The sequence below is a fragment of the Tursiops truncatus genome, chromosome 6 (genome assembly GCF_011762595.2).
Source record: "Tursiops truncatus isolate mTurTru1 chromosome 6, mTurTru1.mat.Y, whole genome shotgun sequence".
Lineage (NCBI taxonomy): Eukaryota > Metazoa > Chordata > Mammalia > Artiodactyla > Delphinidae > Tursiops > Tursiops truncatus.
In genome coordinates this window covers 82,595,632-82,617,868 of record NC_047039.1, presented here as the reverse complement: position 1 = coordinate 82,617,868, position 22,237 = coordinate 82,595,632, and the positions used below count along the sequence as shown (strand labels likewise).

Sequence of the window (22,237 nt, the reverse complement as noted above, 5' to 3'; positions counted from 1 at the left end):
TGAAGGAGGAGAAGTTTTCATGCACTAGGAAGACCCTTTACTGGTGGAGACAGGGGTGGGGTGAGGGAGAAGCTTCAGAGCCGCTGAGGAGAGCGCAGCCACAGGTGTGCGGAGGGCAAAGCGGAGAGACTGCCGCACAGAGGATCGGTGCCGACCGGCACTCACCAGCACGAGAGGCTTGTCTGCTCACCCGCCGGGGCGGGCGGGGCTGGGAGCTGAGGCTCGGGCTTCGGTTGGAGCGCAGGGAGAGGACTGGGGTTGGCGGCGTGAACACAGCCTGCAGGTGGTTAGTGCACCACGGCTAGCCGGGAGGGAGAGCAGGAAAAGGTCTGAAGCTGCCTAAGAGGCAAGAGACTTTTTCTTGCCTCTTTGTTTCCTGGTGCAAGAGGAGAGGGGATTAAGAGCGCTGCTTAAAGGAGCTCCAGAGACGGGAGCGAGCCACGGCTATCGGTGCGGACCCCAGAGACGGGCATGAGACGCTAAGGCTGCTGCTGCCGCCACCAAGAAGCCTGTGTGCAAACACAGGTCACTATCCACACCTCCCCTCCCGGGAGCCTGTGCAGCCCGCCACTGCCAGGGTCCCGTGATCCAGGAACAACTTCCCCGGGAGAACGCACAGCGGGCCTCAGGCTGCTGCAACGTCACACCGGCCTCTGCCGCCTCACGCTCGCCCCGCATCCGTACCCCTCCCTCCCCCTGGCCTAAGTGAGCCAGAGTCCCTGAATCAGCTGCTCCTTTAACCCCGTCCTGTCTGAGGAAGAACAGATGCCCTCAGGCAACCTACACACAGAGGCAGGGCCACATCCAAAGCTGAACCCGGGAGCTGTGCGAACAAAGAAGAGAAAGGGAAATTCCTCCCAGCAGCCTCAGGAGCAGCGGATTAAATCTCCACAACCAACTTGATGTACCCTGCATCTCTGGAATACCTGAATACACAATGAATCATCCCAAAAGGGGGTGGACTTTGGGAGCAACTGGAGACTTGGGGTTTGCTTTCTGCATCTAATTTGTTTCTGGTTTTATGTTTATCTTAGTTTAGTATTTAGAGTTTATCATTGGTAGATTTGTTTATTGATTTGGTTGCTCACTTCCTTTTTTTTTAATATATATATATATTTTTCCTTTTTCTTTTTGTGAGTTTATATGTGTATGCTTCTTTGTGTGATTTTGTCTATATAGCTTTGCTTTTACCATTTGTCCTAAGGTTCTGTCTGTCCGTTTTTTGCTTCTTGGTTTTTGTTTTGTTTTGTTTTGTTTTTGTGGTATGCGGGCCTCTCATTGCTGTGGCCTCTCCTGTTGCGGAGCACAGGCTCCGGACGCGCAGGCTCAGTGGCCATGGCTCACGGACCCAGCCACTCCGCGGCGTGTGGGATCTTCCCAGACCGGGGCATGAACCTGTGTACCCTGCATCGGTAGGCAGACTCTCAACCACTGCGCCACCAGGGAAGCCCTGTTTCTTGGGGTTTTTTTGTAGAGTTTTTAGCACTTGTTATCATTGGTGGATTTGTTTTTTGGTTTGGTTGCTCTCTTCTTTCTTTCTTTTTTTAAATTACTCTTTAATTTTTTATTTTTAATAATTATTATTTTTAATTTTAATAACTTTTTATTTTATCTTATTTTTTTCTTTCTTTCTTTTTTTCTCCCTTTTCTTCTGAGCCATGTGTCTGACAGGGTCTTGGTGCTCTGGCCAGGTGTCAGGCCTGTGCCTCTGAGGTGGGAGAGCCGAGTTCAGGACACTGGTCCACAAGAGACCTCCCAGCTCCACGTAATATCAAATGGCGAAAGCTCTCCCAGAGATCTCCATCTCAATGCTAAGACCCAGCTCCACTCAACGACCAGCAAGCTACAGTGTTGGACACCCCATGCCAAACAACTAGCAAGACAGGAACACAACCCCACCCATTAGCAGAGAGGCTGCCTAAAATCATAATAAGGTCACAGACACCCCAAAACATACCACCGGATGTGGTCCTGCCCACCAGAAAGACAAGATCCAGCCTCATCCTCCAGAACACAGGCACCAGTCCCCTCCACCAGGAAGCCTATGCAACCCACTGAACCAACCTTAGCCACTGGGGGCAGACACCAAAAACAACGGGAACTACGGACCTGCAGCCTGTGAAAAGGAGACCCCAAACACAGTAAGATAAGCAAAATGAGAAGACAGAGAAACACACAGCAGATGAAGGAGCAAGGTAAGCACCCACCAGACGTAACAAATGAAGAGGCAACAGGCAGTCTACTTTCCTGAAAAAACTTTCAAGAAGAAAGTTTTTCTACCTGAAAAATAATTCAGGGTAATGATAGTAAAGATGATCCAAAATTGTGGAAACAGAATGGAGAAAATACAAGAAACAAATACTGTATGCTAACACATATATATGAAAAAAAAATATGGTTCTGAAGAACCTAGGGGCAGGACAGGAATAAAGACACAGACGTAGAGAATGGACTTGAGGACATGGGGAGGGGGAAGGGTAAGCTGGGACGAAGTGAGAGAGTGGCATGGATATATATACACTACCAACTGTAAAACAGATAGCTAGTGGGAAGCAGCCACATAACACAGGGAGATCAGCTCGGTGCTTTGTGACCACCTAGAGGGGCGGGATAGGGAGGCTGGGAGGGAGACACAAGAGGGAGAGGATATGGGGATATATGTATATGTATAGCTGATTCACTTTGTTGTAAAGCAGAAACTAACACACCATTGTAAAGAAATTATACTCCAATAAAGATGTAAAGAAAAAAGTATTAATTGAGTAAGTCATCTGAAATGCAGATCTGTTGGTGTTTTTTCCCTCTTTTTTTTTTTTCTGACCAAAGATGTCAGTGGCAGGGTTATTTATAGTCACAAAAACAGAGAGAAAGGGAATCAGTTACCTCAACAGTAATTAATATAGCCACACAAAGGAATATCAAGGGGCCGTTAGGAATGATATTCTCAAAGGGTGTCTAACAATACAAGTAAAGTATGATTAAGTAATGGAAATAAGAGACTATAAAACATGTAGACATTATAACAACTATTTAAAATACATAATACCAAGCTCATGCATTAAAAGACATGGGGGGACTTCCCTGGTGTTACAGAGGTTAAGTATCCACCTGCCAATGCAGGGGACATGGGTTTGAGCCCTGGTCCAGGAAGATCCCACATGCCGTGGAGCAACTAAGCCCGTGAGCCACAACTACTGAGCCCGCGTGCCACAACTACTGAGCCCGTGCACCTGGAGCCCATGCTCTGCACAAGAGAAGCCACCGCAATGAGAAGCCCACGCACCACAACGAAGAGTAGCTCCCACTCACCGTAACTAGAGAAAGCCCGCACACAGCAACAAAGACCCAGCGCAGCCAAAAATAAATTAATTAATTAAAAAAAAAAGACACGGGAAGTAAATATATCTTAATTATAATGGTGGTCGCTCTGGGTCCTGTCATTTACTACTTGCTTCTACTTTTTATATTTCCCAAATGTTCTGTGATGAGTATATATTACCTTTATAATAAAAAGTCACATATTTAATGCTTTAAAAACACACAGATTTCCCCTCATCTCCCTCTTTAAAGGCCCACACCAATGATCCCTTGAGCACTGAGCATCCCATTGTCCATTGTCCCAGAGCTTGAGAATGTCAATCTATTAAAGAAGCAGCACCTACCTGGTTCTGACCCATCCCGTGACAGTGGTACAGAATGACCTGATGTCCTGTGATCTCGTGTTCATTGGGAGGGTTATAGTCAAAGCAGTAATCTTTTAGTCCTTTGTTCTGGAGCTAAACAAAACATAAAGGCATTTTAGTCCAGATTCCACCTAAGGCTGTGTGGGCGGGTAAATGGAGTAAGAGGAGTGGCTGCCTCAAGAACTGGACTCATTGCTAAGAGCCTCTGCCATTTCTAGTTTTAAAAGTGTTTTCCCATCCTATACCCCAGGCAGGAATCATAAGCTCCATTTTAAGATGATAAACCTGAGGAGCAGAGAGATGAACTCTTTATGGCCTGAGAGCTCATACCACTTCATGTCTCATTAGCGCAGCCTTACTGCTGCACTAGGCCAAACACAGCTGGATTGTCACCTTGCGTACGTACCAAGGAGCTCCTGCTATCGCACATCTGCGAAGGACACCCCAATTGAGAGACCCGGCATTCCACAGATCAGAAGTCCATCATTGTAGATTACAGGAACAGCATAATACAGAGCCAATGAGTCACACACAAAGTCACACAACAGGTAAGCGGAGATACCTGAGTCTTGAATCCAGGACCTCAGACTCCAAGTCCAGTACTCTCTCCATCACTCAACATTGCCTAATCTAATGTCATCTCTAAGGTACTTTTGGATCTAAATCCCTTTAATCATTCTAAGAGCAAAAAACCATGGGAGGTTCCATGCTCCTCCTCCCTTCCAGGAGCCTCCAGAGAAAGACTCAAACATCTTGCAAATCCCTTTCTGGAGAGTTTAAAGAACCTCCTTCTGAAGCCCACTCTTGCCCTGGCCCTTGTCCACCTTTGACTAGCCTGGTCCTGAGGATAAGACTCAGCCATATAGAAAGAAGAACCCACAATCCACTAGCTCATAAAACACAGAACAGCATGTTCTTGATGTCCCTTTGCTTGCGAAGGAATCTGGGAACAGGAGATGTGAATAATCAGAGCATCTTATATCTAGAAGAACTCAAACGTCATTAAGCCAAGTTGTCCCCACTCCTGACCACCAAAGAACCTCAACCTCAAATCAGCTCCCTATGTTCAAAAGATGTGGTCTACCAAAGAAACTACAAGAAAAACTAAAAAAGAAGAAAAAAAAGGAGAACCCCCGAAAGATTAAAACAGATTGATTAAGCTAACTATATCAACTTGGTGATAGACAGAGAGAATGATTTTGAATGACTTGAGAGCATAGTATGTTTGATTACACTTCCTTAGTGAAATATATTTTATAAATAAATAGAGCTGCAAGAAATCTTAAACCTCATTCAGTATTACACTGTCAGTGGGAGGGTGGAGCAGAGAAGAGGGAAAGCAAGAGAGGCAAAATCTTGGTAATTGTAGAATCTCAGGGACAGGGCCCGTTACACCACTCTCTCTGCATTTCTGTATGTTTGAACATTTTCGTAATGCTAACTGAAATGAACACACCAATGCCCTGCTTTGTATTTATCAAGACTTCCAGCATGGAACACAGCTCTTCTGATGAACACAACACAGCAGAAGAGGCCTCCCTAAGTTGGTGGAGTTTCAAGCAAAAGCCAAAGGTGCTGGACATTTTAGTTGACCTCATCCCAACAACATTTCTTTTAGGTTTTTTGAAATAACACAAGTGACTCTCCTTCCCTACTACTGCTTTTGTGGATCCCTGAGTTGGGAATTAGTAACTGGTCCAGTTACTGAGACTTGAAGTCATGTGATAGGAGTTAGTATAAAAAAATAGGACTTGGGAACACCAAGTTTCCAAGCCTCAGTTTCCATCTGTAAAATAGGAGGCTGTACTCACCAATTCTGAGATGCTTCCTGTGCTGACATTCTGGACCTGAGGCCCAGAGACTCAAGGGGAGAAGGAAGGACAGTGGATGAAAAGGGGGGAGGGGTGTGGGAGAGGCCAGCTGTCGCCATGAAGGGGTCTTTCTTTCACAGAGTTCGTCAATCAGACCTGGAGGCCAGGAGCACCCTGCCCAGCATGGGCCCACCTCGCTCACCATCCCGAAGAAGCCAGGCCTGTCCTCAGGCACGTGCAGTTCTGGATACACGGTACTCAAGAACCACTTGAAGTCCTTACACTGGAGCCTTGCACGGAGCTGCCTCCTCTCTGTCACATCCCCAAAGGGTTCCTGAGAAAATGACAAAACAGTGAGCCCCTGCAGGCCACGGCGCTTCCTATCAAAGCCCCTCTCTCACTCACTCAGTAAGCTTTTATTGAGCACCTATTGTGTGTGTAGCCTGCACGGTGCATGGAGGATAAGGAATGGCCTCAGACATAGTTGCAGCATCTTAGTAGGAGAGACTGCTGCACAAACAATGACATCCCCAGGTGCTCTCACTGCAGGGAGGTGTGGCCAGGTACAGGAAGGAAGAACACAAAGCACCTGCAGATGGGACAGGGAGCTGAATTCTGGGGCTGCACCAGCATCCCTGGCCCCATGTGTCATCCATGAGCATGTGATCACAGACCAGCAACAAGTCAGTAGCACACGTATGCCATAATGTTCTGATTCACCACTGATACCTGAACACTCACTTCCAAACATAGGTAAGTATTCTAGAGGTAATTATGAATGAAAACCTTATATGCCCAATCTATTGAAGTCTAAATATGTTCTTCGGATAGTAAGAGCAAAATACTGCAATAATAAATACTTGTAGAAGTTTAGTTTTATGGACAAAACCAATGATTAAGAACTTTTTTTTTTAGTTTATTAATTAATTTATTTATTTTTGCTGTGTTGGGTCTTCGTTTCGGTGTGAGGGCTTTCTCTAGTTGTGGCAAGCGGGGGCCACTCTTCATTGCGGTGCGCAGGCCTCTCACTATCGCGGCCTCTCTTGTTGCGGAGCACAGGCTCCAGATGCGCAGGCTCAGTAGCTGTGGCTCACGGGCCTAGTTGCTCCGCGGCATGTGGGATCCTCCCAGACCAGGGCTCGAACCCGTGTCCCCTGCATTAGCAGGCAGACTCTCAACCACTGCACCACCAGGGAAGCCCCCAATGATTAAGAACTTCTGAATTATTAAATAAAGCAAGCATCTATTTAGCACAGCAAATGTGCAACCACAAGAGCAATGCTGAGCGCAAAGATAGGACTGTCCCTGACGTTAAACTATTAAAATTTGACAAGTTAAACATTTAACAAAATGGTAATGACAGGAAAAACATTTGAATAAAATTTCCAATTTCTCCTTATTTCCCAGAAGTTCATTCTTTGATGAGAGTCACTATGACCTCATCTTCAACCAAATGTCCATTTCAACACATGGCCACTGGTCATTCAGACAAAAGGTGCATGCAGTGCCCCTCTTACTAACATATTATTCTTTGGGAACCATCAGGAAGCGGGATCTGTGGGTTTCAGACTGGGTGACAGGGAAAAGCAGATGTTTCTACCCTGCAGCCCTGGGCAAGAGAGAGGAAACAATGACCCTGGAGCCCAGAGGCAGAGAGAGACCAAAGGGGAGGTCAGGGTGAGGGTCCCGAGGGTTCCACAGAGCAGAAAGAGATCCACTGGGGTGGACCCAGTTCTACCCGCATCAGCTATGAGGCCTTGGGCAAGTTCCTTAAATCACTCTCTCTCTGAGCTTCAGTGTTCTCACCTATAAAATGAAAATTTCAGAGCTACCCTGAAGGGCTGCTATAAGGATTCACAAGAAGAGAGTTTCATCAAGGGGCCAGGAAAGAGGTCTTGGGACAGAGCTTCTTGTCTTTCCACGTGGCCCCTTAGTTATGTGAACACAGGTAAGTGGGAACCCTGTCCTGGGGTGTGCAGAGGTGGTGTGTCAGAGGCAGTGAGGCTCTTTGCTAAAATGTATTTGTAACCCCAAAATCAATACTTGTGGTGTCTTCACGCTTTCAGTCATTCTAAAACATGACAGTCACCCAACGTGCATGTTCCCAGCTGAGGTCACGTCTCAGCTCTTGTTCTGAAAGCAAGTGTCCTGTTCATGGTCTGTTTAGTGGCACGGTTTTCAGATTGTTCTGCATTGTGTTGGTGATTTCACTGTTTTAAATGGCCCCCAAGCGTAGCGCTGAAGTGCTGTCCAGTGTTCCTAGGGCAAGAAGGCTATGATGTGCTGGAGGGAGAAAATAGGTGCATTGTATGAGCTTCACTTGGGCATGAGTTCAATGTAACCAATCAACAGTATATATTAAATAAATTATTTAAACAGAAACACACATAAAACCAAGTTATGTATTGATCGATCGACAAAAACGTCCACCTGCGAGAGGTTTGCAGGACTCTAACCCTGTACTTCCCCACGAGCAATGGCTCAAGAGTTGGTTCGAAATTCAGTGACTGCAGTGCCTGTACGCAGCATTAACTGCTGCGAATAGTGAGAATCAACTGTCTGTTGTTACTGTAAGTGAAGGAATAAAGTTTTCCCATACAAGTGTCATGAGCACCCAATTTCCTCTCTATTTCTGGAACTAGATCTACTATGGTAGGAGGACAGAATTAGCTGCTGTTGTTCGGATGCAGCCAGATGGAGCGTGGGCAGGCCGGGAAACTCACCAAGCGGGCCTGGGGGTTGCGATGGTAGTAGAGCTCTTTAAATTCATCCATCCACACTTCTGCTGCGCGGACACTGTTGGCCAGAGCCTTGTTGCGGGAGTAGGGAGCTTGCCTGGGGAAAACGTGGCCAACGTGCGAACACGGGTGTGTCTCCAGGGTCCCCCCGCACTGCCAGATCTGTACACAGAGCGGGTAGGAGGTGTGGAGTGGGGAGTGAGCGGGAAGTCAGCTGCAGGTCCACAATGCCCAGAGCAAGGAGGCTGGACACACGGAGGTCACGGTGAACACTGCCAAGGCCTCACCCCCCATGGGGCAGGGGGCCACTCCCCCAGGATACTCAGGACACGGGATGCAGTCAAAGAGCAAGAAAGCAGCCTCAAAGACAACTAAGCCATCGGAATCCAGACCCCAAAGTCCATGCACTAAGGCGCATGCGCTTGACTCCTAGGAGCACCGACAGTGGACCTCGCTGGGAACTTACTTATTATGTAAAGCACAGGCTGATTACCTGGTCTCCTAGCCACAGAAGATAGGAAAGCAGCAAGTAAGAAGAGAGGTTTGGAAGGGGGACAGGAAGAGCTTCTAGAGGCAGACAGAGCAGCCTGACACCTGGGGAAGAGGTAGAAAGACCATTAAAAGCACACCCCAAAACTCAGCAGGTGGAGTCATCTGAAGCCTTTTCATGCTGGGGCAAACGGCTGTGAATACCCCATTGTCCCCTGGATGTATGACCAAGGACAGCATCTGGTGCTTATAATGGGGGGGGGGGGGGCGGTGTGAGTCCTTAGTGGAGAGTCAAAGCCTTGTTTATTAACTCTTAAAGCAGGAAACCATATAAAATATTTGTAAAGTTTAAAATTTTCCATTTAAAAGCACGAACATCGACATAAGGTTTTGATACTTAAAATGCAAGATTCAATTAACTAGAAAATCCACCCAAATGCTTGGGCTTTCCCAAAGGGGCCTCTGTGGATCACATACAGCAGGATCAATAGATGGGCTCATTACAAAAGGCAGATTCCCAGTCCCTACCGTAAATCTATCAAATCTGACTTTCCAGAGACCATGCCTTTTAATCCGCATTTTTAACAAGTTTCCCTAACAATTCTTCTATGTGTCAAAGTTTGAAAGTCACTGTGCCAAATAAAGAGGCTACTTTATCAAGCAGTCAAGCAAATCAAGGCTCCAAAACATGGGATCAGGAGGCAGGGACCCGTGTTTTAGTCCAGTCTCTGCCATACACTCTGTGAGTGACCTTCAGCCAGTCGCTACCCGCCTCCGGCCTCTGCCCCTCCTCTTTATGGAGTGAGAGGAAAGAACCAGGTGAGACTTGCAAGACCCTTTCCAGCCCCAAATCTATTAAAAGTGTATTTTTTAAAAAAGTTTACACAAGAAGACAGGCGTGATTACAGGATATGTGTGCCACTGTCATCTTTGAGGATCGTTGGATAAACTGCCAATATGGAGGAAAAGTCCACCAGGCTCTCCTAGCAAATACATCCTTCCCAGAGAGAAAGAGAACAGGTTAAGAATGAGTCCAAACAGAAGACTGGAATACTTACTCTAAATGAGAATTCGAGGTTTTCTCCGCCCCAAACTTCCATTCCTGTATCGTAAGACCCCAGGTATTCAAAATATTTCTTACTCACAGAAAACAGCCCACCAGCCATGGTTGGAGACCTAGAAGCGTGTGAATCATAATTCAAGGTAAGCGGCAGGAAACCATCACAGTTAGTTGAATCCCTTCTCACCACAAGTCTGGAGTCCATTCATCCATATAAGCATACCCTGAGTTCACGTTCTGGGCCTGGTGCTGAACTGGGCTGGAGGCACAGACGTGCCCCATAGCCCCTGCCCTGGGGAAGCTCACAGACATCTCACCAGGGAAGCACAGAGCAAGGTGTGGGATGACTAAGGCCAACCTAGGGCCCAGCGGGAATGCAGAAGCAGCCATGAGATGCGGAGGGGGGCGGGTAGAGCTAAGTTTCTCGGAGGAGGCATGGTCTGCAGCACAAAGGGAAGTTAGCCAAGAAGAGGAATGGAATGGTCCTCCGAGAAGACAGGAGCATGAGCAAAGGCCTAAGGGTGAGAGAAAGCCTTGTACTTCTAGGAGCACAGACAACAAGGAGAGATGAGAAGAGAGAGACCAGGTTCTAAGAGGGTGGCAGAAGTAAGGGTGCGGTGGCCTTGCTCGTGCAGCCCTCACAGATGTCCTTTATGGGCCAGTAGAGGCCACTCTGGCATCTTAAAGCTCCCCAAGGGCTTGAGCCTCTCCTGCTGGAATGGCCTCCCCTGCAGGACCCACACGGCCAGCTCTGGCCTGCTGCCTCAGCCAGCCCTGTTTTCTCCCTTCCAGGTTCATCTAGGAGACGGCACTGGTTTCAGAAATGGCCCAAGGCTTCCATCCTACCCCCGCAGAAAGCTATAGCGTCAACACACCACAGAGATGCAGAGGAATAAATTTAAAAATGGGGAAATTATAACATGAAGAGCCTAACAGTTCAAAATTTTAAGATCCTCCAGTAGTGCTTCCAGGCCTTGACAAAGTATTGGCTTCTCCTGCACTCCAAGCTCTGGGCCAATGAGAACAGGACAGCAAGACTATGGAAGAGAAGGTTCTGGGCTACAAAGCATTTTCATGTGTGTTCATCCTAAAGGCTAGGAAATAGGTAGGGTGGATATGCTCATACCTATTTCACAAGTGAGAAAACTGAGGCCCAAGGATATTACGGGAGGGGAAGGATAGCTGGCCACAGTGTCCCTGAGCATGTGTGTGCGTGCGTGCATGCGTGTGTGGGGGGGGGCAGTTTGTGTCAGCATCACAGGCTGCATATGTGACGCTTGATATGATCCCTCCTACTTGGTGTCTCAGTTTCCAAACCTGTTAAATGAGGGGTTGGGCAGGATGCCGCCCCTCAGGGCTCCCGTAGAAGCCTACATGTCATCCTTGAGTCGTCCTCCCCTCATTCCCATTCAATTCCTCCCAATTTTCCCACCACAAAGTCTCTGGAGTCCACCATGTCCCTCCATCTTCTCCTGCACCATCATCTCTAAGCTGGAGGACTGCAACGCCTCCCAGTGGTGCCCCTGCCTGCAGCTCCACCCCCTCCAGGCCCCCACCCCCCATCATGTGGCATCCAGCACAGACTTTAGAGAATGCAACAGGCTAAATAAGGTCACTTCCAGTTCAAATCCCTTCAGTGGCTTCTGAACACCCACAGTAAAGTCCAAACCCCTTTCCTTGGCCTTCAAGGCTGGATATGACTTGGCCCCATTCACCTCTCCAGCCCTGTCTCTCAACACCGTCTCCACAGTTGTTCCTCTCCAGCCAGCACTGGGTCATCTCAAGGTCTGGACTCAGGTGGAAGGATTCAGAAGGCCAGCTGCCAAACATGGGTGCAGATCTACGACACCACTTCTGGGTCAATACCCCAGTGATAAAGCTGAAGTCCAACCTCCACCGGCCTGACTCCCACATCTGTCTCCCATTTGGTGCTAAACTTGGAAGGAGAGGAAGAAGCCAGACTATGACTTCAACACCTCAAGAATGAGGGCAACCCAGCACCGCTTGAGCCTTCTCTTCTCAGACCCAGGCTCACCCACTGGCCAAAGCTGGACCCTGTACCCCCAGGTCTACTCATCCCCTGCAGCTCAGAAGGAGCCTGACAGTGTGTCCTCAAAATATTAGCCATGGAATTACCATAGCAAGTCCAGTCCTAGGTATATACCCCAGAGAACTGAAAACAGGCACTCAAACAGACAATAGTGCACCGCTGTTCACAGCAGCATTATTTACAATAACCAAAAAGTGGAAATAACCCAAGTGTCCATCAACAGACAGATGGATAAAGAAAATGTGGATGCATACACAATGGAATATTATTCAGCCATTAAAAGGAATGAAGTTCTAGAAGGACCTTGAAAATACTTTGTTAAGGAAAAGAAGCCAGACACAAAAGGATAAATATTGTGTGATTCCACTTATATGATGTACATAAAATAGGGAAATCCATAGAGATGGAGAGTAGAGTAGAAGTTACCAGGGGCTGGAGGAGGGGAGGAAAGGGAATTATTGCTTAACAGGTATAGAGCTTCTATTTAGGTTGATGAAAAAGTTCTGGAAATATGTAGAGGTGATGGTTCTACAACATTGTGAATGTGCCTGATGCTACTGAATTGTGCATTTAAAAAATGGTTAAAATGGTAAATGTTATACGTATTTCAACACAATTTTTAAAATAAATTTAAAAAATATATATATATACACCAATATAAAATCCACATATATAGCAATGATATTTAATAAAAGTAAACAAATACTCTGGAAAAAGAAAAGAAAGGCAACAGCTAACCATCCCTCCTGAGGGCCTTCACTGACAAGTTGGCCAGATGCGTGCTCAGAGAAGTCAACCCCTGACCTGATGACATCGATGGGGGACCGCATGCGGATCCTCTCCCTCTCGGGAACCACGTGCCACGTGAACACCAGCCTCCAGTCGAAACCGCCAATCTGGGGCTCCCCAGCGTTCCCCAGGTACTCGAAGGTGTTCCAGTCGATCACATCGATCACAGGGCACACCACTGCCAACTCCTCTTCATGGATCCTGAAAACAGTCAGAACAGCCTTCCACTAGAAGGAGGAACACCTGTCTGAGAAAGGCCTGCTTCTCTTATTCCAGGGGTCTACAGCCAAGTCAGCCCTGGCAGGTGAGCAAAAGGGGGCTGCTGGGCAGTGGGGGGAGGCAGGGAGCTAGGACTCTGGCCCTGATATGAAAAGTCCCACAGCTTTAATATTCTGATTCCATCTAGGGATATTCTGGTTAAATTTGAATCCCTCTATGAAAGTCATGATGTCAAAATTAAAGCTAAATTTTAAAACGGAAAGCACATTTTCAGTTTCTTCAAGACTGCAAAAGATTTCTTCATTTAATTAAAATGAAACATCTTCAAGTCAAGAAATAATTATCTCCCTGTGAACAGAGATGCGCCCAGACCAAAGGGTCTGCTTTGCAGTTAGAAAATAAATTTTAATCCTGCCTCTTATTTACTGTGTAACATTAGCATTGTCACTTAACTGCTTAGAGCCTGTTGCCTCATGGGTTACACTGGAAAAATACACCTACTCATAGGTTAATGTGGACTCCCTACAGGAATGTTTGTAAGAGGCTGGCAGAGAACCTGGAACTACTGCTATATTTTTCTTTTAACCTTTTTTATTATTAAATGTTACACGTAGTGGAAAATGTGATAATTTCCTTTTGCAAGCATCAGCTTGTGCGTAGCCTTCAGCAGTTCTCTCCACAATCATTCTTACAAGCCCAGCCATCCCAGCAGGCTTCCGGACTGTGTTTCTTTGCATTTGACAGCACACCAGGAAACATGAGCTGAGACTGAACCACGTGTGAACGCTAGATTTCTCTGGGTTACATTTTGGGGGCAGTTCTCTAGAATTTGAGACCTATAAATCATTAACTTGTGACTTGCAGTCCAGCTGGTTGGAACCATGGGTAGTCTAATTTTTGCAAGAAAGGGAAAAACGGGGGGAGCCTGCACTGGAGTAAAGAATTCTAAATCACGGTTAGAGAACGTGCAGGCCCAGTAGCAGTGGTTACTGGGTAGTGTTTCCTGGCATCTTGTGAGCCAGGGACCAGGGATGCCAAACATCCTGCAGTGTGCAGTCCAGCCCTACACAGCAAAGAATGGTTCTGCCCCAGATGTCAACAGCAGCTTATAAAATGCCAGGAGCACTACCCAGTTGATGTGACAACCAAAAACATCTTCCACTTCCAAAAGCCCCTGGAGGAAAGGGGCTACTGTGCCTGGTTGGGACCACCTGAGGGACAGTCTACACTCCAGTGTCTCAACTCTGGTGCACCCTCAAGTCTTCAGGGAGCTTCTGAAACATCCAGAAGGCCAGGATCTACCCCTCCAAATAGTCCAGGAGTTTTTAAGGTTCCCCAGTTATTTCTAAAGGGTAACCAGGGGAGAATCCCTTTGTCTCCAGGTATGGAGCAAGGACGTGATTATGGGGAATGCTGCCTCGCTCTCTCCAAAGGGTGGGACGGGGTGAAGTGGAATTCTAGATGGCATTAATGAATCAGCTGAAGGGGAAAAGTGCCCCTACCATGACTTTAGACAGGCCTAGAGGCAGCCCTCTGTATGCACAGTGGGGGAAGGGGGAAGGATGAACTCACTAGTCCGGGTTCCAGAGTGAGCACCTAGCTGTCACTATGTTCTAAGTAATCTCAGAGTCCATCACTGGCCTGAGGAATCCTGAGTCCTTTCTGCGGGTGAAGCTCACCAGAGCTGAGCGGGAGAAAGAGGCAGCAAAGGACCAGGACAGCAGGAAGTGGCAGAGCAGAGCTCAGTCTCATGCAGGAACAGAGGCGAGGGGGTCCCTAGCTCTTTCAAACAGACCCTGACAACCAAGCGTTGGATGCCAAGGGAGAGCAGTTTGCCAAATGCACAGGCTCTGATCCTCCAGCCCTTCACCCACTCCACAGGGAGGGGACCAAACAGAGACCCCCCAGACTTTCCTCTCCCACCCGGAGGAGCTCTGGGCTTGCCAGCTCAGCTCCTGATGCTGAATCAGTAGGATGGAAAGGGAAAGAGAGAAGAGAAGAGAACAAAAGTAGGCCCAGGGGTAGATGAGAAGGTGAGTGTAAGAGACTGTGGGACAGCAGGGGAAATATCCTTGAAGACACAGCCATATTTATACTTTCATGACTCTATAAAAAATATATTAAAACAATATTTTATGACTATATTGGTAAAAAGACAAACAATCCAGGCTAGATTCATTATTATATATTCATTATTATGATATTCATTTTCCATTCTGATTTTAAAAGAAATTAACATAAAATTTTTGGGGGGGGGTCCCTTAAAGTTTCATGGGTGAGCCGTAGGTATTGTAGGTACTGCATGTAATAAATAAGTCAGCCCAGCTTGAAGGAAATACACCAAAATGTATACCCTCCAGGAGTGCAATTCTGTGTGACTGATCATATTTTTTTCTTGGTTGATCATACTAAGTTTTCTACAATAAACGTGTATAATAAGCAGTAATAAAAGCAAACACTCATCTAGGACCTCCCACATGCTGGCATGTTCTAAGCACTGTCCGTGTATTAAGTCATTTAACGGCCTCCACAGCCCCAGGAGGTAGGGACTGTTACCACGCTGTTACCAGGGACAGAGGCTTTGCCCAAGGGGCATCTGAGCCCAGCACCCCTGCCTCTCATGCCAGTTTGGTCAGGGCCCCCGCCTCCCCCCGCCCCCCACCGACGGTCCACGCACCTCTGCAGCAGCGGCTCCAGCCACCCTTCGTGGCACTCGCAGTGGCAGTCCAGGAAGGTCAGCACGTCGCCCTTGGCCGCGGAAGCCCCCAGCAGCCGTGCCCGCACCAGGCCCTCCCTCTTGTTGGCGCGGATCAGGCGGACCTTGGGCAGCCTGGCCAGCTCGGAGGCCAGGCGTTCCTTCAGGTGCTCTGGGGAGGCAAGCGGGACACCGAGGGTCACCGCCACACATCCCCAGCCGCGTCCTTGAAGGGCCTCCCTGTCCCCAAAAGAAGACTAAGTAGACACGAGCCTCCTTTGCTCTGCACCAGGGACGTGCTCACCGCACCCAGAACCAAGGCTGGAAGCCCCTGAAGGCCAGGGAGGCTGAGGTGGAGGATTCCAGAACCACCAAATGCTCCCGTTCAAAACACACGCACATTGAACTGTACTCCTGAAATGAGTGAATGTGTCATGTGGATGTATCTCAATAAAGCTATTACCTCCCAAAATTACCTTGACTTGTAAACATTTAAATAAAAAGCACAAGAACCATCCAACCACGATTTTTCCAAAAAATTGTGTTAATATAAACTTTGTTCATTTATGTTAATTATGCAACACATCATAAAATTTTCATTTATATGGAATTATATTAACATAAATTTTATTTATAATACAATTACGTTAACACAAATTTTCTCAGAAGTACGTTTCAGTTGACACAGTAATAATAGTAACAATGGCAGCCAACATGAGAAAGCCTGCTGTGCTAATTACAGTCCAAGTGATTCATAGAACTCACATGAGTCTCATAACAACCCTATGAGGTAAGTACTCCTACTGTCCCCATTTTATGAATGAGAACATTGATGGCAGAGAGGCTAAGTGACGTGCCGAGGTCCCAGACAAGCGAGCTGAGGAGTCATGATGTGAACCCAGGGACTCTGGCTCGAGTCTGCAGGCTTAACGCTGCCTCCAGAGCTTTCTCCCACAGCTGCCCATCCTTGTTAAACAAATCCAAAACTTGTCAGGAGGACATGCTTATCCCATTTTGTAAGAGAGGAAATGAGTCCTTAAGAGTTGAAAGGATGTGCCCACAGCTAGAACTGGCCCCAGGACTCCCAACTCCACACACAGGCTCTGGGACTAGAGGTTCCGATTCATGCCTCTCGATGGGTAGGTGGAGGCAGGTGAGAACCAGTCAGGTAAAATAAAAATGAGAGAATCTCCCCACATCAACATGGGCTTCATCTCAAAGTCCCCCTCAATCATCAGTGACGGGAAAACTTTGTATAATGTTCTCAGTTGCTTTGTTGTCTGTGAAATGTTTCCCTAAGTACTCTTGATACTCAAACAAGAAACAAAAAACATTCATTGGTTGATTTTTTTTCAACCCTAAATATAACTGCGTATAAGCTAATGGCAGGAATAAGGAAGGTGACTTCCCAAGCAAAGCTAATTAGTGGCAGTGCCCAGGGAACACACAGGAAAACTGTGGTGCAGCCACCCAGCACTCAGGATGGGTTTGGTCTGCATCAATTTTCTGTCTGCCTGAACTGTCTTCCCCAATCCTGGAAGGCGCTGACATCCCTCATCAGCTCAGACTGACCCTGCAGGAAGGGTGGGAGGAGGGGGCAGGGCAGGACTTCTTACCTCCAATACACGCTGAGAGGGGCATCCTGCTGACTTTACAAATTACCACGATGGGGAGGGGAAGTCCTGTCCCCCCCCAGTCTTGGCCTTACATTTATGGGAGCACTGAGCTGTACTGGGCTGTATTCCTGTCTGCTGAGCAGCTGCTTGATCCCATAAAGAGAAAATAATCTGATATTTGCTTCTGAATGAATACACTTCTGAAACGTTTTTGGCACTCTGCCGTTTTTTAAATAGTTCATAAAAGCAGAAGTTATCGCTGAACAAGTGCCAGCAATGGGCCAGGCCCTGACGTAGCAAGCTGCCACCTTCATCTCATTTAATCCTCAACAATGACCCTGAAAGGTAAGAACTACTATTATGCCATTTTACAGGGCTGGAAGGCAAGGTTGAAACTGGTTAAGCTCCTTGCTCAAGGCTATACGGCTGCAAAGTGCTGGAGCTGGGATTCTAGGCTATGTGGTGTGACCCAGAACCAGTGTCTACACAGACATATTTAAAACAACCCTGAGAGGAAAGGAAATGGAGATGCATGCCTACTATAAGCTGGCTGCTATGTGAGGTTCTGTCCTCCACATGATCTCATTTATTCCTCACCACAAGTCTCTGGTATTAGTGTAGATAAACCCATTTATAGATTAGAAACTAAGGCTCAGAAGACAAGTGACTTGCCCAAGGTGCCATGACGGGTTATGGTAAAGCTCGCCTAAGACCCCTGACCACAGAATTCAGCACCTTGTAGGCTACACTAGGCCTCAACCCCCAGTCTGGCTTGCCTGCCGCCATGGGGAATGCCAGCTGTCCCCTAAGACTCACTCTCCCCATGCTTTTCAGCTGAGCACATGGACACCCTCCATAGAGACGATGTTCCTAGCCTCCCTCACAGGTAGGTGTGGCCAGGTGACACTGTTCTACTCAGTGGGACTGAGGGCAACTTCCAGGTGTAGCTCCCAGTCCCCTTGAAACCCTCCTGCTGACAGGAGTGAACAGGAGGTGAAGACCCAGCCTGGGCTATGCAGACAGAGGCAGTGCACCATCCTCGAGAAGAAGGAGACTTAGGGCAGGAGGAGCTGGGCCCTAATAGCGCGGAGGGGCCACACCTGCCCTAGACTATTACCCCAGATTTGTGATGTGAGCGAGAAATCAATTTTTATCTCATGTAAATCACTGTTATTTTGAGTCTCTGTGAGAACAGCCCGGCACACCCACCAATTAGGACCTATACACCAGGCTCTGAAGTCAGACAGACCAGCCTCAGAGCCTGAAGCAGCAGATGCCCAATAAGCAGTGGCTCTACCCTGATGGGTGGTCCGGGGTGGTGATTTGGTTTGAAACGGGCTCTAGCAACCAAGTCCACAGCTCTCCCTCTTGCAGGGCCATGACATTTCCCCTCACTTCAGCTTAGCTGCCCTCACGTCAGCTAGTGGGCAAAGATGTACTGGCTGACTACCGCTCCATGGACAGGGCTAACCCCAGCCAGGCAAGGCCATGGCAGTCCCTACGCCCCTCCCCCTTCCATCCGTGTCCACCCCCAACGTCAGCCTTGCTCCACAGGGCAGCACAGTTGAGTCCCCAAGACCTAGCGACGTTCCAGCTCTCCCGATAGCCCTCAGGCGGCTCCCAACAGGCTCCTATTTAAGCTAAACCCCTTAGATTGGCCTCCGAGGCCCCACCTGATCTGGCCCCACCCACCCTGCAACCTCATCCCCCAGGTCACCCTCCACCAGCCGGTGGTCTGACCCAGAGAATGGCTGCTGTTCCAGCTTCTGCACCTGCTGCTTCCAGCCCGGCCCCTCTCCCCAGACCTTCACTGCGCTGCCTCTCTAGCTTCTGGCTTAAAGGCTACCTCCTCAAAGAGGCCTCCCTGACCTCCACCCGCTGGAGTAGGCCTGGTGCCCAAGCCCCACTCGCTCTCCTGTTCCCAGTATTCTTTCAGAGCACTTCCTACTCGTGCTGTAGTATAGTATCACGTTCCATTATGGTATGCTATGTTATACTGTGTTGTACTATGTGATGCATATATTATGTTATGTTCTTTATATGTTTATTGACCATCTCCACCCACCTCTCTAGAATGTGACTTTTATGAGAGCAGGGATTTGTCTTGTTTCCCACGGAATCCCCAGCGCCTTAGCACACATTCAGAAAACGTTCACTGAATCATAAAGGACCAGCCTTGGACTGCAGTGAATTGCTGGATCCCAGGTCACTGGTTAGGTCTGTAGGGACAACAACCACCCTTTCAATGGAATGCCTCTCCCTGGCTTCAGTTCTTCTGTCTAGGCTGCCCCTTTTTGATCTCATCCCAAACTCAACATGTTCAAGGCCAAATGCCCCCCTTCCCCTGCCAGACCTGCCCCTCCTGCCCTAAATGGCTTTTCTAGCTCTGGGACCGCATCACCCTTCACCAGGAGACCCAAGCCGGAAGCCCGAGGGTCCACCTCACACCTCAGCCAGTTTCTGGGCCTGTGGATGCCACCTCCCGGGTACCCCTCCCCCCACCCGCCTGCCCTTGCCCTGCCCTCCCCTCCCACCCGACTCCAAGCCTCCATCTCCCACCTGGGCCACCTCCACAGCCCCCTGGCCTCCCTGCAGAGCTCCCTAGTACCTCATTCTCCACACTCCAGCCTAGAGGGATTCCCCAAAGAGCAAAACTGGTCTCCTGCTTGAAATTCTGCCTTGGTTCTCCCTGCCCTCAGGACAAAGCCCCAACTCCTCAGCCTCGGGTCGAAGGCCTGAGCCCTCTCCCCCCACCCACCCCCGTTCATCTCTTGCTACTCACTGCAGCAGCCAGCCCTCCATTCTTCCTGAACTACTTGCAGATCCTACACAGTCCGCACAGCACTGCACCTCTAAGCCTTTCCATATTCTGTGCCCTCCACTTGAAACGCCTCCCTCCACCTTTGCTGTCTGCAAACCCAGCCTTCAAGATTAAGGTCAACCATCCCCTCCTGAGCACCCAGGTGGGGTGAGTCCCGTAGCACCGTGTGGTAGAGCCCTCTGCCATCACATCTGCCTCCCCCCACCTGGCTCTGAACTCCCTGAGGGGAGTGGCCAGCCACACAGGGGTGCAGGAAGCCTGTCCTTCCAGGCCTGTTCTATATGTCCCACGTCACACTCTCGCTTCCCAGGCACAGCCACAGAAGGGCAGGCTCTTCCAAGAGCCCACGTCAGGGGCTCACCTCGATCGCTGTAGTCATCTACAAGGATAACTTCTTCTAGCAGGGTGTCTGGGGATGTCTCGAGGACACTGTAAACTGTCCGAAGGAGAGTTGACCAGGCTTCATTATAAAATGTTATGATGACAGATGTCGTGGGCAATTGATCATAATTGTATTTCTTCTCTTTGCACCTGCGAACACAACACAACTTCAGGAATCAAGACCCCACTGTTGACTGTATGTACCAGGCCCAGGCTGGTGCTGGGGATGGAGTGATGAAAGGGACGTAGGTCACGGTCCTGGGGCCTCCCCCTGGGGAATGGCAAATAGCTGCTGGGATGTTCCAGAGTCCCCCGTGTTCCATTAGGAGACCCAGCAGATTCTTTAAAAAGGTTTTAAATACTTAACGAGCTTGAACTGCAGATGCTGTTTTTAAGCTTTAAAGCAATTTTCAGATTTGTGCAACATGCAAACTCAGCAGAATCAGAAGGGAGGGGGACTGTTACTTTTCCCCGCCCAACAGCTCTCCCATCTGTCCACGCCTTTCCAATCCCACTGAGGCCTTTGCTCAGACTGCGCCCTTTCCTCCCTTTCCTGCTTGGCACACTCTCTGTCCTCTTTCAAGAACAACTCACCCCGCCTTCTCTGGAAAAGTCTGGGGACACCTGTGTGGGGCAGGTGCTCGCCCCTCCTTGCTCCTACAGCACCTTGCCCACGTCTCCGTTTCAGCAGGTGTCACTCTCCGTGCTCCAGAACTCACCACCACTTGAGTCTCCCCCTATCTTCTCCCAGCACCTTTCCTACTCTGCATCCCAGCAGGGGCTATGCTTTCAAAGGTGATGCACTGAATGCATAAACTGGAACCATGGCTAGGATGTGTGAACATTCCAGGAAGGGCTCTGTAGAGAACACTGACTACCCCCTAGCCCCCATACCACTGCCACCACCCACCCTCCCGTTCCATTCTGAGGCAGTCTCGTGGTGAGGAGGGCGCTGAGCCCACCCATCTCTCTGGGGTTAGGCCTTGGCTGGCAGTGATAAGAACCATTTAGCTCCCTCTTTCTTTGGTAGGGTTTTCTGTTACTTTGCACAGAAGGTTCCAGGTTGACACAGAATTCTCTCCTCAGAGTAATGGATGACAAACTCCCAGTGTCATCCCAGGGAGGAGGCAGTGCCTGGAAATCAGGACATGGCTGACAGCAAGATAGGGGAGGAACAGAAACCCACAAGGGACACCAGAAGGACCAGGGTTTGAAGGCTGGCCTGGCTAAAGGCCAGACCAAGGGATGGGGTGGAAATTCGAGAAGAAGATAAATGTTGAGGCCTGGCCAGCCTCCGGGGGCAGAAAGGGAAGGTCTTACAGATAAGCTAAGTGCAAGATCAAAGAGATGGAGAACCAAGCAGGGTGAGGGGTGAAACCAACATCTATTGACTATCTACCACGTGCCAGGCACTGTAGCAGTGGGACCTGTATCAGTCAGTCACCGATCATTTCCTCATCGCCTACTATGTGCCAGGCACATAGGCAAAGCCCCTGCTTCCCAGAGCTTACAATCAGGGGGATAATAATCAAATAAGTAAACATATCAATAATTTCAGAAAGTTAGGGTGCTATGAAGAAAAGGAGGGGGATGAAAGAGAGAGCAACTACAGAGGGGAGTAGGAAGGGGGAATGGAGGCAACCAAAGAAGAGGTAATCAGGGAGGGCCCCTCCAGGAGGTGACATTTAGGATGAGGCCTGAATAATGAGGGACCCAGTCCCACAAAAAGCAGAGGAAAAGCCTTTTGTGTACACAACTTATTTCTTTTTTTCTCCTTTTATTTTATTATGAAAATTTTCAAACATGCAAAAAGTAGAGAGAACAGTATAAGAAAGTCCTGTGACCCTTTCACCTAACTTCAGTAGTCCTTAACACATGGTCTTGA

At 48.5% G+C, this 22,237-nt stretch overlaps 1 protein-coding gene across 5 annotated transcripts in view; it reads right to left on the bottom strand.

The window, feature by feature from the left end:
• Positions 1 to 22,237, bottom strand: part of GALNT12 (polypeptide N-acetylgalactosaminyltransferase 12) — a 52,283-nt gene that overhangs the window by 4,339 nt on the left and 25,707 nt on the right. For 4 of the 5 annotated variants that reach the window (XM_073806330.1, XM_019949041.3, XM_019949039.3 and 1 more), the window contains exons 2-8: positions 20,333 to 20,502; positions 15,517 to 15,706; positions 12,636 to 12,821; positions 9,780 to 9,897; positions 8,218 to 8,394; positions 5,697 to 5,828; positions 3,663 to 3,776 (exon numbers count right to left, since the gene is read on the bottom strand). In XM_073806330.1, coding sequence (XP_073662431.1) covers positions 3,663 to 3,776; positions 5,697 to 5,828; positions 8,218 to 8,394; positions 9,780 to 9,897; positions 12,636 to 12,821; positions 15,517 to 15,706; positions 20,333 to 20,502 — 1,087 coding nt within the window. The remainder of the gene's footprint in view (positions 1 to 3,662; positions 3,777 to 5,696; positions 5,829 to 8,217; positions 8,395 to 9,779; positions 9,898 to 12,635; positions 12,822 to 15,516; positions 15,707 to 20,332; positions 20,503 to 22,237) is intronic. The other variant, XM_019949040.3, reaches the window with a different exon arrangement.